Source organism: Salvelinus alpinus, chromosome 1 (genome assembly GCF_045679555.1).
Source record: "Salvelinus alpinus chromosome 1, SLU_Salpinus.1, whole genome shotgun sequence".
Classification (NCBI taxonomy): domain Eukaryota; kingdom Metazoa; phylum Chordata; class Actinopteri; order Salmoniformes; family Salmonidae; genus Salvelinus; species Salvelinus alpinus.
Genome location: NC_092086.1, coordinates 93,698,497 through 93,714,584, shown reverse-complemented (window position 1 = coordinate 93,714,584; position 16,088 = coordinate 93,698,497). Strand labels below are relative to the sequence as shown.

Genomic DNA, 16,088 nt, shown 5'->3' with positions numbered 1-16,088 from the left:
AAGACTTAAAGGTTGAGACCAAGTCTGCGTCTCTCACATGGGTAGGCAGACCATTCCATAAAAATGGAGATCTATAGGAGAAAGCCCTGCCTCCAGCTGTTTGCTTAGAAATTCTAGGGACAATTAGGAGGCCTGCGTCTTGTGACCGTAGCGTACGTGTAGGTATGTACGGCAGGACCAACCTACATGCGGGGTAACATGTAGTGTGTGTGTGTGAATCTATCAATTACACATACATGTTGGTACATACACACAACAAATTGGTCACATGGGGCAGAGGCGTTGTGCCATGAGGTGTTGCTATATTTGTTTTTTGAAACCAGGTTTGCTTTTCACTTGTGCTATATAAGATAGAAGGAAGTTCCATGCACTCATGGCTCTGTATAGTACTGTACGTTTCCTTGAATTTGTTATGGACCTGGAGAATGTGAAAATAACCCTGGTGGCATGTCTGGCGGGGTAAGTGTGTGTGTCAATGCTGAATGTAAGTTGACTATGTGTAATGCCCGGGGTGTAGTGGAGGAAGGAGTCAGACGCAGGAGACAGAGAGTTCAGAGTAGCGTAACTTTAATCACCACCTAGGTGAAAACGACGCCACTTAAAACAAATGCCCCAACACACAAGGGGAACTAAACAGTTCCGAAAATACAACGTACACGAACCGTGACTTACAGGCATGTACAACAGTACACAAAAACAATCCCGCACACCCAGCAGGCGGGCCGGCTGGGTAATAAAGCCCAACTCATCAACCTAATTACAAACAGGTGTAACCAATAAACAAACAAGGAGGGGGAGGAAAAAATCAGTGGCAGCTAGTAGGCCGGTGACGACGACCGCCGTGCGCCACCCGAACAGGAAGGTGAGTCACCTTCGGTAGGAGTCGTGACAGTACCCGCCCCCCCTGACACGCGGCTCCCGCAGCGCGCCGACACCGGCCTCGAGGGCGACCCGGAGGGCGAGGCGCAGGGCGATCCGGATGGAGGCGATGGAAATCCCTCAACATTGACGGATTCAAAATGTCCCCCACCGGTACCCAGCACCTCTCCTCCGGACCGTACCCTTCCCAGTCCACGAGGTACTGCAGGCCCCTCACCCGGCGTCTCGAGTCCAGAATGGCCCGTATCGTGTACGCCGGGGACCCCTCGATGTCCAGAGGGGGAAGAGGGACCTCCGGCACCTCACCGTCCTGCAGGGGACCAGCTACCACCGGCCTGAGGAGAGACACATGAAACGAGGGGTTAATACGATAATAGGAAGGGAGTTGTAATCGATAACACACCTCGTTTATTCTCCTCAGGACTTTGAAGGGCCCTACACACTGCGGCCCCAGTTTCCGGCAGGGCAAGCGAAGGGGTAGGTTTCGGGTCGAGAGCCAGACCCTGTCCCCCGGTACAAACACGGGGGCCTCACTGCGGTGGTGGTCAGCGCTCCTCTTCTGCCATCCACTGGCTTGTTTGAGGGATTCCTGGACGGCCCTCCAGGTCTCCTTGAAGCGCTGCACCCACTCGGATGCCACGGTGCCAGGACCGGCTGGTAGCCCAACACACACTGGAACGGAGATAGGTTAGTCGAGGAGTGACGGAGTGAATTTTGGGCCAACTCCGCCCATGGGACGTACCTAGCCCACTCGCTGGGCCGGTCCTGGCAATACGACCGCAGAAACCTACCCACCTCCTGGTTCACTCTCTCCACCTGCCCATTACTCTCGGGGTGATAACCGGACGTCAGGCTGACCGAGACCCCCAGACGCTCCATGAACGCTCTCCATACCCGGGACGTGAACTGGGGACCCCGATCAGAGACGATGTCCTCCGGCACCCCGTAGTGCCGGAAGACGTGGGTGAATAACGCCTCCGCAGTCTGTAGGGCTGTAGGGAGACCAGGCAATGGGAGGAGACGGCAGGACTTAGAGAACCGATCCACAATCACCAAAACCGTAGTGTTCCCCTGAGACGGGGGAAGATCGGTCAGGAAATCTACGGATAGGTGAGACCATGGCCGTTGTGGAACGGGGAGGGGTTGTAACTTCCCTCTAGGAAGGTGCCTAGGATCCTTACTCTGGACGCACACTGAACAGGAAGAGACATAAACCCTAACATCCCTAGCCAAGGTGGGCCACCAATACTTCTCCCGGTGGCCCCGCACTGTCCTCGCCACCCCAGGGTGACCCGAGGAGGGTAGGGTGTGAGCCCACCGAATCAGTTGGTCCCGAACACCAAGCGGCACGTGCTTCCGCCCAGCCGGACACTGAGGAGGCGCAGGCTCCGCCCGTAACGCCCGCTCGATGTCCGAGTCCACCTCCCATACCACTGGTGCCATCAGCCTCGAGGCTGGAAGGATGGGAGTATGCTCGGTGGACCTATCCTCCATGTCATAAAGGTGGGACAGTGCGTCAGCCTTTACATTCTGAGAACCCGGTCTATACGACAGAGTAAACCGGAATCGGGTGAAGAACGTGGCCCACCTTGCCTGACATGGATTCAGTCTCCTAGCTGCCCGAATATACTCCAGATTCTGGTGGTCGGTCCAGATGAGAAAAGGGTGCTTAGCCCCCTCAAGCCAGTGTCTCCACACCTTCAGAGCCCTGACCAACGCTAACAACTCCCTGTCCCCCACATCATAGTTACGCTCCGCTGGACTGAGCTTCCTCGAAAAGAAAGCGCAGGGGCGGAGTTTTGGTGGCGTACCCGAGCGCTGTGATAGCACGGCACCCACCCCAACCTCGGACGCGTCCACCTCCACTATGAATGCTAGAGAGGGGTCCGGGTGCGCCAACACGGGTGCATCCGTGAACAGCGCCTTCAACCTATTGAAGGCTCTGTCCGCCCCTGCCGACCACCGCAAACGCACCGGGCCCCCCTTCAGCAGTGAGGTAATGGAAGCCGCTACCTGGCCAAAACCCCGGATAAACCTCTGGTAGTAATTGGCAAACCCTCCTTCACCGTGGTCGGAGTCGGCCAATTACGCACGGCCTTAATGCGGTCACACTCCATCACCACCCCCGAGGTGGAAATGCGATAACCCCGGAAGGAGACGGCTCGTTTGGAGAACACACACTTCTCAGCCTTGACGTATAGGTCATGCTCCAGCAGTCTCCCAAGCACCTTGCGTACCAGAGACACATGCGCGTCGCGGGTGGCGGAATAGATCAGAATATCATCAATATAAACCACCACGCCCTGCCCGTGCAGGTCCCTGAGAATCTCGTCTACAAAGGATTGAAAGATGGCTGGAGCATTCTTTAACCCATACGGCATGACGAGGTACTCATAGTGGCCCGATGTGGTACTAAACGCGGTTTTCCACTCGTCTCCATCCCGAATACGCACCAAACTATACGCGCTCCTGAGATCCAGTTTTGTAAAGAACTGTGCTCCGTGAAATTTTTTTTTTTTTCTTTTTTTTTTTACCTTTATTTAACTAGGCAAGTCAGTTAAGAACAAATTCTTATTTTCAATGACGGCCTAGGAACAGTGAGTTAACTGCCTGTTCAGGGGCAGAACGACAGATTTGTACCTTGTCAGCTCGGGGATTTGAACTTGCAACCTTTCGGTTACTAGTCCAACGCTCTAACCACTAGGCTACCCTACCACTAGGCTTCCACCGCCGTAGCGATGAGAGGTAGTGGGTAACTAAACCCCACTGTGATAGCATTTAGACCTCTATAATCAATGCACGGACGTAGACCTCCCTCCTTTTTCTTTACAAAAAAGAAACTCGAGGAGACGGGTGAGATGGAGGGCCGAATGTACCCCTGTCCCAGAGACTCCGTGACATATGTCTCCATAGCCAACGTCTCCTCCTGGGACAATGGGTACACGTGACTCTTGGGAAGCGCAGCGTTTACCTGGAGATCTATCGCACAATCCCCTCCCAGTCGATGAGGTGGTAATTTAGTCGCTTTCTTTTTACTGAAAGCGATTGCCAAATCGGCATATTCGGGGGGGATGCGCACCGTGGAACCCTGGTCTGGACTTTCCACCGACGTGGCACCGATGGAAACTCCCAGACACCTTCCAGAACACTCCTCTGACCACCCCTGGAGAACCCCCTGTTTCCACGAAATCTTAGGATTGTGACTAGTCAGCCAGGGAATCCCCAGCACCACTGGAAACGCAGGCGAATCGATAATGTAGAGACTTACACGCTCCCTATGATTCCCCTGCGTCACCATGTCCAGTGGAACCGTGGCCTCTCTGACCAACCCTGACCCTAATGGCCGGCTATCTAGGGAGTGCACGGGGAAGGGAGAATCTATCGGCACAAGCGGAACACCTAGCTTGATGGCGAGTCCGCGATCCATAAAGTTCCCAGCTGCACCTGAGTCGACTAGTGCCTTATGCTGGGAAGAGGGGAAAAAATCAAGGAAAGAAATCAAGACAAACATGTGACCAACAGGGGGTTCTGGGTGAGTCTGGTGCTTACTCACCTGAGGTGACTGAGAAGTGTTCCCCCAGTTAAAACAAATGCCCCAACACACAAGGGGAACTAAACAGTTCAGAAAATACAATGTACACGAACCGTGACTTACAGGCATGTACAACAGTACACAAAAACAATGACAGATAGGAGTGGCTTTAGAGTCAGCTACCATCCTCTGTAGCTTTCCATATAAATTGTCAATGCCAGGAGGTTTGTCATTATTGATTAGATAACAATAATTTTTCCACCTCTCCCTCACTAACTTTACCAAATTTAAACTTGCAATGCTTTTCTTTCATTTTTTATTTTATTTTTATTTTTTTAAATGCGTGAGTACGATGGCTCACAGTTTGTTGTTGGCATTTCCTGCCTAAGTTTTTTCACTTTTTCCAATTAAGTAATCGTTAAAATAATTAGCAACATCAAATGGTTTTGTGATGAATAAGACATCTGATTCGATGAAAGATGTAATTAAAACATTTTTTGCCCATAATTTCATTTCATAATATGTGCCACCCGAACAGGAAGGGGAGCCAACTTCGGTAGGAGTCGTGACACTATGCAAACAATTTGGAATTTCCAACACATTAATGTTTCTATAAAAACAAGAAGTGACGTAGTCAGTCTTTCCTCAACTTTTAGCCTTTAGCCAAGAGAGACTGGCATGCATAGTATTTAATATTAGCCCTGCAGGACTTGCTTTGTTGAGTGTGGTGTCAAAAAAGCAGAGGATCTCTTTATTATGGACAAACCTCTCCCCACCTTTACAACCATTGAATCTATATGTTTCGACCATGACAGTTTACAATCTAAGGTAACACCAAGTAATTTAGTCTCATCAACTTGTTAAAAAAATAGTAGATGGCCTACAGAGCTGCCCTGCGGTACACCACACTTTACATGTTTGACATTAGAGAAGCTTCCATTAAAGAAAACCCTCTGAGTTCTATTAGATAGATAGCTCTGAATCCACAATATGGCAGGGGTTGAAAAGCCATAACACAAAAGTTTTCTCAACAACAGGTTATGATCAATAATATCAAAGACTGCACTGAAATCTAACAGTACAGCTCCCACAATCTTCTTCTTATTCATTTCTTTCAACTAATCATGAGTCATTTGTGTCAGTGCAGTACATGTTGAGTGCCCTTTTTTATAAGCATGCTGAAAGTCTGTTGTTCGTTTATTTACAGAGAAATAGCATTGTACTTGGTCAAACACCATTTTTTCCAACAGTTTGCCTAGATCTGGCAGTAAGCTGATAGGTCTGCTGTTAGAACCAGTAAAGGCCGCTTTACCACTCTTGGGTAGTGGAATGACTGGTTTCCCTCCAGGCTTGAGGACAAAGACTTTCCTCTAGGCTCAGATTAAAGATATGACAGATAGGAGTGGCTTTAGAGTCAGCTACCATCCTCTGTAGCTTTCCATATAAATTGTCAATGCCAGGAGGTTTGTCATTATTGATTAGATAACAATAATTTTTCCACCTCTCCCTCACTAACTTTACCAAATTTAAACTTGCAATGCTTTTCTTTCATTTATTTATTATTTTTTTTTTTTTATAAATGCGTGAGTACGATGGCTCACAGTTTGTTGTTGGCATTTCCTGCCTAAGTTTTTCCACTTTTCCCAATGAAGTAATCATTAAAATAATTAGCAACATCAAATGGTTTTGTGATGAATAAGACATCTGATTCGATGAAAGATGGAATTAAAACATTTTTTGCCCATAATTTCATTTAAAGTACTCCATTTTTTTTGCATCATTCTTTATATCATTGATCTTGGCTTCACAATACAGTTTCTTCTTTTTGTTGAGTTTAGTCACATAATTTATCAATTTGCAGTAAGTCAGCCAGTCAGGTGTGCAGCCATACAGTTCAACCATACAGTTTTTCAATTCCTCATCAATCTATGGAGCCTTAACAGTTCTAACAGTCAGTTTCTTAACAGGTGCATGTTTATCAATAATTGGAAGAAGCAATTTCATAAATTCATCAAGTGCAGCATCTGGATGCTCCTTATTAATCACATCCGACTAACAAATATTTTTAACATCATCCACATGAGTCACAGCAAAATCTTTTGTATGATCTCTTATACACTATTTTAGGCCCTGCTAGACCTCCAGCAGGGCTCTTAAAAATGCCATTCTAACAAAAGAACAATTGGACATTTAAGTGCTACTTGTTTCCTTGATTTAGTTTAGAATATTTTCTAGAAACTATTAGAGTAAAATAATTCCAAGATCACATAGTTCTCTTGGGAGGAGGGGAAGTAAAACAGCATATGTACACCAGAGGATGCTGGTGGGAGGAGTAAAGTCTGATTGTAAAGACTAGAATGGAATAAATGGAACGGTATCAAACACATCAGGCATATAGAAACTGTTCTATTTATTGTATTGACTCTGTTCCATGTATTCCATTCCAGCCATTACAATGAGCCTGTCCTCCTTTAACTCCTACCACCAGCCTCTGATGTACACTTCAATGATTTTCCAGTCGATGAAATCTCCCTTAATGCCAGTGTATTCAGACTACTCCCCTTATGCTTCTACATTGATGACACTCAGGGGATCAATGAAAAAAGGGTAACACTTTACTTGACACCGCTCATAACCATGTCATAATATGTCACAACAGCTGACATAACTTGACATAACATGTCATAATATGGTCATAACACTGTCATGACCCATATTTACACCTGTTATGACATACAGTATATTACATTATTTTATGGCTGGTTATGACACCTACATTTATTCAAATTATTTGTTCAGATAATTGATTTCCCTGCTAAGAAGTTTCCTTTTGTTTGAAAGTTTGTTTATAAAATCCTTTGTTTGTAATGAATTCTTTACAGTCATGTTTTTTTCCATCATATTTTAAATAGCTTATAGAAAATATGACACTGTCATAAAGCATTATGACCAACCTTCGTCACTTTATTTGGACCAAGAAAATACACTTTATGACACTGTCAAAAAACATGACCATCCTGTGTCACTTTACTTGGACTAAGAAAATACACTTTATGACACTTTCAAGAAGCATTCTGACCATCATAATCATATAAGCCAGATAGGCCTATCACGTGCATGCCGTTATATCAGTTATCAGCCAAAAAGAGGGTGTCTTGTCCTGCTCCTGAAATCTGCTCCTGCATTCATCCCAGTCATCAGCAACAGAGCATTGGGGTAGGTGCGTGTCTGACATCAATGTGTATGCAATTAATATAATAATTTAATATGGTCAATAAAAAACAAACATAACTATACAGTTAACGCGTAGGCTATGGTGTAATGGAATATTTTGCCTTGTGTGGTAGGTTTTTGGGGTTTTGACACTCTTATGTAGGCGTCATAACCAGCCATAAAAGAACACAATATACTGTATGTCACAACAGGTCTAAATATGTGTTGTGACAGTGTTATGACCACATTATAACAGGTTGTCAGCTATTATGACATATTATGACATGGTTATGATCGTGTCATAACGTGTTATGACTCTATGTGTCAAGTAAAGTGTTACCGCAAAAAATGACTAATGCCTTTTTTATAGCTTCATTTGGCAGGTTATAGCAGACACTGTCATGCATGCCTCAGACTTTATATTCATTGGCTTTAATTAGGACATAAAATTGGGGTCAAAGGAACTGATTACTATGGCACCCCATTTTAAATCTTTATTGGAAAATGATACTAAAAGGACCAACAGCATTTACAATATTCACATTGGAATCTAACTTTGTTAACGTTCTTCGTCCAAATTGCAGACCCGAACACAGTTGTACCGGACCCAGTGATAACAGAGAAGCCCAGCCAAGAGGAAAACGTTGTGAAGGAGACAACCACCAAACCAAATAATAAGGGGGGCAGGGGTGGAGCCGTGGAGCCAGGCAACAAAGGTGAGGATGCTCAGACTTGTGGGAAAAGGAGTATTTGCCACAGTATGACCCCTGTTTCCCGGTTTTGTGCTCTAGTCCTTATTATCAGTGTTCAAGATTTGACTGTAACCTTCAATGCCAAAAGGTCATGGTTTGCTTCCAATACTGTATCCCACTCTGTGAAACCATTGTTCTCTGTACAATGCTCCCCCACATCCGCCACACACACACACACACACACACACACACACACACACACACACACACACACACACACACACACACACACACACACACACACACACACACACACACACACACACACACACACACACACACACACACACACACACACACACACACACACAGTATTGTATAACTAAACTTGTTGGGAAACCCAATTCAGTCCCATTCAAAATCCTATTTTCCCAAAACCTAACCTTAACCCTAACCTTTAACCTAACCCTAGCACCTAACCCTAATTCTAAGCTTAACACTAATTCTAACCTTAACCCTAAACCCACTAGAAATAGCATTTGACCTTGTGGGGACTAACAAAATGTCCCCAGTTGGTCAAATTTTTTGTTCGTTTACAATTTTTGTGGACACACACACACACACACACACACACACACACACACACACACACACACACACACACACACACACACACACACACACACACACACACACACACACACACACACACACACACACACACACACACACACACACACACACATTATATTTTTCCCTTTTGGTTTGAGAAAGTTACACTGATCCACTTTTTTAATTATGCTGAGTAGTAATGTGGATAGACACGGTGCTCAAGTGTGGCAATGAAAAATTAAAATCCTAGCTGTTAGGCTGAGATCTAGCTGCAGATAAAGAGCAGGATTTCTGCATATTGGATAGATCCATTTGTATTTATTTTGCTAGGGTTTCAGTCACCAGAATGGTATTTTTTTACGGGGAAGCAGAAAATGCTGAAGTTTATATAGGTTTAGAAAGTCATTTGGGCCCAAGGGTTCTGGCTCTGCTGCAGGACAAAATAAAATCAGATGTTCTGGAAAAAGTGGCCTTCCCTCTCATCATGGACAGCTGCCAAGTCTCCCACAGTGCGGTTTTCTTTCAATGTGAAGGTTTGGCAGACATTTTTCTTGATGTGTGTTTCTTTGAACTTTTGTTTCTGTCCTATTCCTTTAACTGCATAGAAGGAAGAAGAGCGCCGCCATAACAACCTGTTGAGTCTGACTTACCCGAGAGCTCTCATACCTCGGGTGAAGAGGAATGTAATAAAGGTCGATGGTTTATCATGCCTGTCTGCACAGCTCCACAGCTGAACGCGGCCAAACGCACACAACTGATCCAAAGCCAATCAGGACAGCAGACACAATATGCATGGGTTTATTGTCAGAGCTGCCAGCAGGAACGAAATGATACGTTTCAACTTACAAATACTTCATCATTTAAACATTTGGGGATACTTTTGGGAGGTTTATCCCTCTGCTATAAAGTTAAAAGATACTGTGAGATATTCGTTACAATGCTTTGCCTTTGTTGTGTTGAAGCATCGCCCTGTTTGACAGAGGAGCACAGATATCATAGGTAATTCCAATCAAATTGTATTTGTCACATGCACCAAATACAACAGGTGTAGACTTTACCATGAAATGCTTACTTACGAGCCCTTTCCCAACAATGCACAGTTAAAAAGTAAGAAATAGTAACGTAATAAATAATGAGGCTTTATACAAGGAGTACATGTAACAAGTCAATGTGCAGGGGTACGAAGTAGTTGAGGTAATATGTACATGTAGGTAGGGGTAAAAGTGACTAGGCAATCAGGATAGATAATAATCAGAGTAGCAGCAGTGTATGTGAAGCGTGTGAAAGTGTGTGTGTGTGTGTGTGGGTGTGAGCATATGTAGTGTGTGTTAGTGTAATAATGTCTGAGTGTGTGAGTCCAGTGATTGTGCATAGATTCAGTGTAAGAGAGTCATTGCAAAAAAGGGTCAATGTAATAGTTCGGTGGCCATTTAATTAAATGTTCAGCAGACTTATGGTTCCAGACTTGGCGCTCCGGTACCGCTTGCCGTGCTGTAGCAGAGTGAACAGTCTATGGCTTGGGTGGCTGGGGTCTTTGACAATTTTACGGGCCTTCCTCTGACACCGCCTGGTATAGAGGTCCTGGACGGCAGGGAGCTCGGCCCTAGTGATGTACTGGGCCGTCTGCACCACCATCTTTAGCGCCTTGTGGTCAGATGCCAAACAGTTGCCATACCAAGCGGTGATGCAGGCAATCAAGATGTTCTCAATGGTGTAGCTGTACACCTTTTTGAGGATCTGAGGGCCCATGCCAAATCTTTTCAGCCTCCTGAGGGGGTAGAGGCGTTGTCATGCCCCGCCACGACTGTGTTGGTGAGTGTGGACCATGTTAATTCCTTAATGATGTGGACACTGAGGAACTTGAAGCTCTCGACCCGCTCCACTACAGCCCCGTTGATGTGGATGGGGGCGTGCTCTGATCTCCGTTTCCTGTAGTCCACGATCAGCTCCTTTGCCCTGCTAACGTTGAGGGAGAGGTTGTTGTCCTGGCACCACACTGCCAGGTAACTGACCTCCTCCCTATAGGCTGTCTCATCGTCGTCGGTGATCAGGCCTACCACCATCTGGTCATCAGCAAACTTAAGGATGGTGTTGGAGTCGTGTGCGGCCACACAGTTGTGGGTGAACAGGGAGTACAGGAGGGGACTAAGCATTCAGAAAAATGCTTTTAACAAGGGAAACTGCTTCCTTCTGCCAATCATTCAATCGATTTAAATGTAAAATGTTGTTTTCTCTGTAATACAAAGAGGTTAAACCTCTTTAATTTGTATGCACATTTTTCCTGAGCTATTAAGCTCTTTGGAAGCAGAAGCGGTCTCCGTAGAATGTGAGGAAAACACATGATAAATAACACGTTCTGTACAGTCATTCATGCTCAACATCTAAATTAAACTGGGTAGAGAGATAGCCAGAATAGATTTCTATAAATTATTCAGAACATTCTGAAGTGTTGGCATGGGCTTACAGTTAGGTGCAAATGTGAAAATTTGTTCACCCAGAAGTAATTTGAATAATTCTAGTGTTTCATAATCATTCAGACGATCTTGAGGAAAGCCAATGTTCCGTGTCACGATAACGTCCTCTTATTAACTGGCAGGTGGTCTTCATTAATGTGAGCGAGAACAAACTTTTGTCTTTTGTTCACTCAACATATTTTTGACAAGCAGGAAAATAAAAGCAATGGGGACCGACAGACTTCCATTGCCTTCAACACACACATTGGGCTCTATGGTCTCATGTACGATCAATAGTGTGTTGTTTTCCATCTGCCAACTTTGAAATGGGATTTCCTTCCGCTTTCATCAAGGTCATCTTACCCTGCAAAATAAATGAACAAATAATAAGAGCTGAGATTTGGTTCACTGTGGAATCCATCCCTCCATCCCCAGTGTAAACGTACAGTGGCTTACGCAAGTATTCACCCCCCTTGGCATTTTTCCTATTTTGTTGCCTTACAACCTGGAATTAAAATTGATTTTTGGGGGGGTTTGTATCATTTGATTTACACAACATGCCTACCACTTTGAAGATGCAAAATATTTTTTGGTGAAACAAACAAGAAATAAAACAAAAAGTCTGAAAACTTGAGCGTGCATAAAAATTCACCCCCCTCCCCCCAAAGTCAATACTTTGTAGAGCCACCTTTTGCAGCAATTACAGCTGCAAGTCTCTTGGGGTATGTCTCTATAAGCTTGGCAAATCTAGCCACTGGGATTTTTGCCCATTCTTTAAGGCAAAACTGCTCCAGCTCCTTCAAGTTGGATGGGTTCCTCTGGTGTACAGCAATCTTTAAGTCATACCACAGATTCTCAATTGGATTGAGGTCTGGGCTTTGACTAGGCCATTCCAAGACATTTAAATGTTTCCCCTTAAACCACTCAAGTGTTGCTTTATCAGTATGCTTAGGGTCATTGTCCTGCTGGAAGGTGAACCTCCAGCAAATCTCTGGGAGACTGAAACAGGTTTCCCTCAAGAATTTCCCTGTATTTAGCGCCATCCATCGTTCCTTCATTTCTGACCAGTTTCCCAGTCCCTGCCGATAAAAAACCATCCCCACAGCATGATGCTGCCATCACCATGCTTCATTGTGGGGATGGTGTTCTCGTGGTGATGAGAGGTGTTGGGTTTGCGCCAGACATAGTATTTTCCCTGATGGCCAAAAAGCAACATTTTTGTCTCATTTGACCAGAGTACCTTCTTCCATATGTTTGTGGAGTCTCCCACATGCCTTTTGGCGAACACCAAACGTGTTTGATTATTTTTTTCTTTAAGCAATGGCTTTTTTCTGGTCACTCTTCTGTAAAGCCCAGCTCTGTGGAGTGTACGGCTTAAAGTGGTCCTATGGACAGATACTCCAATCTCCGCTGTGGAGCTTTGCTGCTCCTTCAGGGTTATCTTTGTTCTCTTTGTTGCCTTTCTGATTAATGCCCTCCTTGCCTGGTCCGTGAGTTTTGGTGGCGGCCCTCTCTTGGCAGGTTTGTTGTGGTGCTATATTCTTTCAATTTTTTAATAATGGATTTAATGGTGCTCCGTGGGATGTTCAAAGTTTCAGATTTTTTTTATAACCTAACCCTGATCTGTACTTCTCCACAACTTTGTCCTTGACCTGTTTGGAGAGCTCCTTGGTCTTCATGTTTCCGCTTGCTTGGTGGTGCCCCTTGCTTAGTGGTGTTGCAGACTCTGGGGCCTTTCGGAACAGGTTTGTATATATACTGAGATCATGTGACACTTAGATTGCACACAGGTGGACTTTATTTAACTAATTATGTGACTTCTGAGGGTAATTGGTTGCACCAGATCTTATTTAGGGGCTTCATAGCAAAGGGAGTGATACATATGCACGCACCACTTGTCGTTTTTAGAATTTTTTTCACTTCACCAATTTGGACTATTTTGTATATGTCCATTACATGAAATCCAAATCAAAATCTACTTCAATTACAGGTTGTAATGCAACAAAATAGGAAAAACGGCAAGGGGGATGAATACTTTGCAAGGCACTGTAGCTAGCAGCCTCCGTTTTGACAGTGCGGCAGCAGCATTGGGCAGGCAGTCAGCAGTGGAAGCGATGCTCCCAGGCAGGCAGGCAGCAGTGGAAGCGATGCTCCCAGGCAGGCAGGCAGCAGTGGAAGCTATGCTCCTAGACAGACAGGCAGCAGTGGAAGCTATACTCCCAGGCATACAAGCACCAGTGGAAGCTATGCTCCCAGACAGACAGTCAGCAGTGGAAGCGATGCTCCCAGGCAGGCAGGCAGCAGTGGAAGCTATGCTCCCAGACAGACAGGCAGCAGTGGAAGCTATGCTCCCAGGCAGACAGGCAGCAGTGGAAGCTATGTTCCCAGGCAGACAGGCAGCAGTGGAAGCTATGCTCCCAGGCATACAGGCAGCAGTGGAAGCTATGTTCCCAGGCAGACAGGCAGCAGTGGAAGCTATGCTCCCAGACAGACAGGCAGCAGTGGAAGCTATGCTCCCAGGCATACAGGCAGCAGTGGAAGCTATGTTCCCAGGCAGACAGGCAGCAGTGGAAGCTATGCTCCCAGACAGACAGGCAGCAGTGGAAGCTATGCTCCCAGGCAGACAAGCAGCAGTGGAAGCGATGCTCCCAGACAGCAGTGGAAGCTATGCTCCCAGACAGACAGGCAGCGGTGGAAACTGTGCTTCCAGGCAGGCAGAGCTGGGATGCAGCGGAGTATAAATAGTGAAGAAGGGGAGGGAGGGTTAGGGAGGGAGGCTTCAGGACCACACAGGAAATAGGCATGCCACTCTAATTGGACTCAGTCCTCATCCTCTGTGTCTAATGAGAGACTGGTGTTTTCTTTTCCCTCAAGCCGGTAATATACATTTAAACAGTTTCTCTTCCTTTACCCCCTCATGTGGAGTTATAACATATGGCTAAACATACACAGTTTAATCCTCCCCTCGCTCTCAAGATGCATGCCAAGAAGAAATGAGCTATCATCTGTCTAAAACTGACACCCCCACATGCTCACAAAGGCCACACAGTCAGGAAGCCCCTAGTTACTCACTCAATTCAGAGGAATAATGGAAGAAGCCTTTTTTCTCTTTGAGAACCCATTTGCACACTCGCAGGGTTCCACCTCTATCATGATCAGCAACAGTACAGCTTTGTCTGACAGTCTGCCAAGCAGACCACTGCTCGTTCTTTCCCTGCTGCTAACTGATTCCTTTTTTCTTCCATCCACAGACACCATGAACCAGGACAACAAGTCAGACTCGTCCGACTCAGCGGAGGGTTTCTTTGCCTCCAAGCCAGCGCTGTTTGCAGTCATCGGGGCGGGATGCGTCATCTTCCTCCTGATCATCATCATCCTCATCGTCCTGCTGATCAAGCTGAAGAAGAGGAACCGCAAGCACACCCAGCAGCGGACCACCGCTCTGTCACTCAGCACGCTGGCCAGCCCCAAGTGCTCTGGGAACGCCGGCTCCGAACCCAGTGACATCATCATCCCGCTACGGACTACAGAAAACAACTACTGCCCCCATTACGAGAAGGTGAGCGGGGAATACGGCCATCCGGTTTATATAGTCCAAGAGATGCCAGCGCAAAGCCCAGCCAACATCTACTACAAGGTCTGAGGCAACGACTATGTCTAGGATGCTTGCTGTAGGGGAGAATTCTGGCCTACCTTTTACTACCTTGTCCGTCTGATGTTGAAAGACACTTTTGATGTTCAGAATAGTGACACAAGAACAGAAATGAAAGAAGGTTGTCCTGGACACAGTAGTTGAAACATGTTTTATGTTTCCGGATAGGCCAAAGGCAGGTTTTGAAGAGTTTGTGTCGTATTCTCTTCCTGCTTCAAGCTAGAAATTTTAATTCACCCAAGTTTTGCTATGCTGTGTGTCTGAGAAGACTATAAGATGGTAAAGCCTATGGCGTAGAGAAGCCTTCACTCTGACAATGGAGACGAGTTGCAAACAGGGTATACTACACAAACAAAGGACCCTGCAATAGGGCTGTCACTCATGGGCTCCATTCCTGTAATGAAGCCTCCATGGTTTGCTCAGAGACAGAAAAAGGCACAGTGTGATGACAGCAAAATACACTTCCCTTTCACAACAAATGTGTTTTACCTGCGCTATTGTTTTTTATCAGTCACCTACAGTAGCTTCCTTTTCACCAGTGTCTGCTCCTTCAACATTGTGTTTCTTTTCTACTGAATATCTAGTTAATACATGCTATATTATGGTAAATATTAATATTTCTACTGAATATCTAGTTAATACATACTATATTATGGTAAATATTAATATTTTTCATGTATCCTTTACTGATACTTTGTCACATGTAGGACGATCTCTGTCATTAATGGCTATTTTGAGGTTGTCCACTCTTTCTGTTTATAAAAAAAAACACTTACATATGTAGGTCCCATAATTGTGTTCAGTATGTGTCTCCTGTTATATTTCTTTAAGCGTGTCAGAACAGGCAAAGTCAGGTATGCAACTGTGGTGGGAAAAAACTAGCAATGAACATGTCTCACCCTGGATGTGAATTAATGAAAGACAAATAGCTCATACTCAATTGCGGTGAGAGGTCATCATGACTGAAATACATTTTAAGAAAATGAAAAGGTTATGTTTCAAAATGACAGGTCACTTCTGTGTCTGAGCGGCCTCGAGGGTTTTCATTCCGAGTT

The 16,088-nt window shown here is 45.4% G+C and overlaps 1 protein-coding gene across 1 annotated transcript in view; it reads left to right on the top strand.

Annotated features, from left to right (window-relative positions):
* Positions 1 to 15,816, top strand: part of LOC139534878 (ephrin-B1-like) — a 72,291-nt gene extending 56,475 nt beyond the window's left edge. Inside the window, exons 4-5 of the mRNA XM_071334399.1 lie at positions 8,209 to 8,340; positions 14,633 to 15,816. Of these exons, the coding sequence (XP_071190500.1) occupies positions 8,209 to 8,340; positions 14,633 to 15,024 (524 nt within the window). The 3' untranslated portion in view covers positions 15,025 to 15,816. The remainder of the gene's footprint in view (positions 1 to 8,208; positions 8,341 to 14,632) is intronic.
* The last annotated feature ends 272 nt before the right edge of the window (positions 15,817 to 16,088 follow it).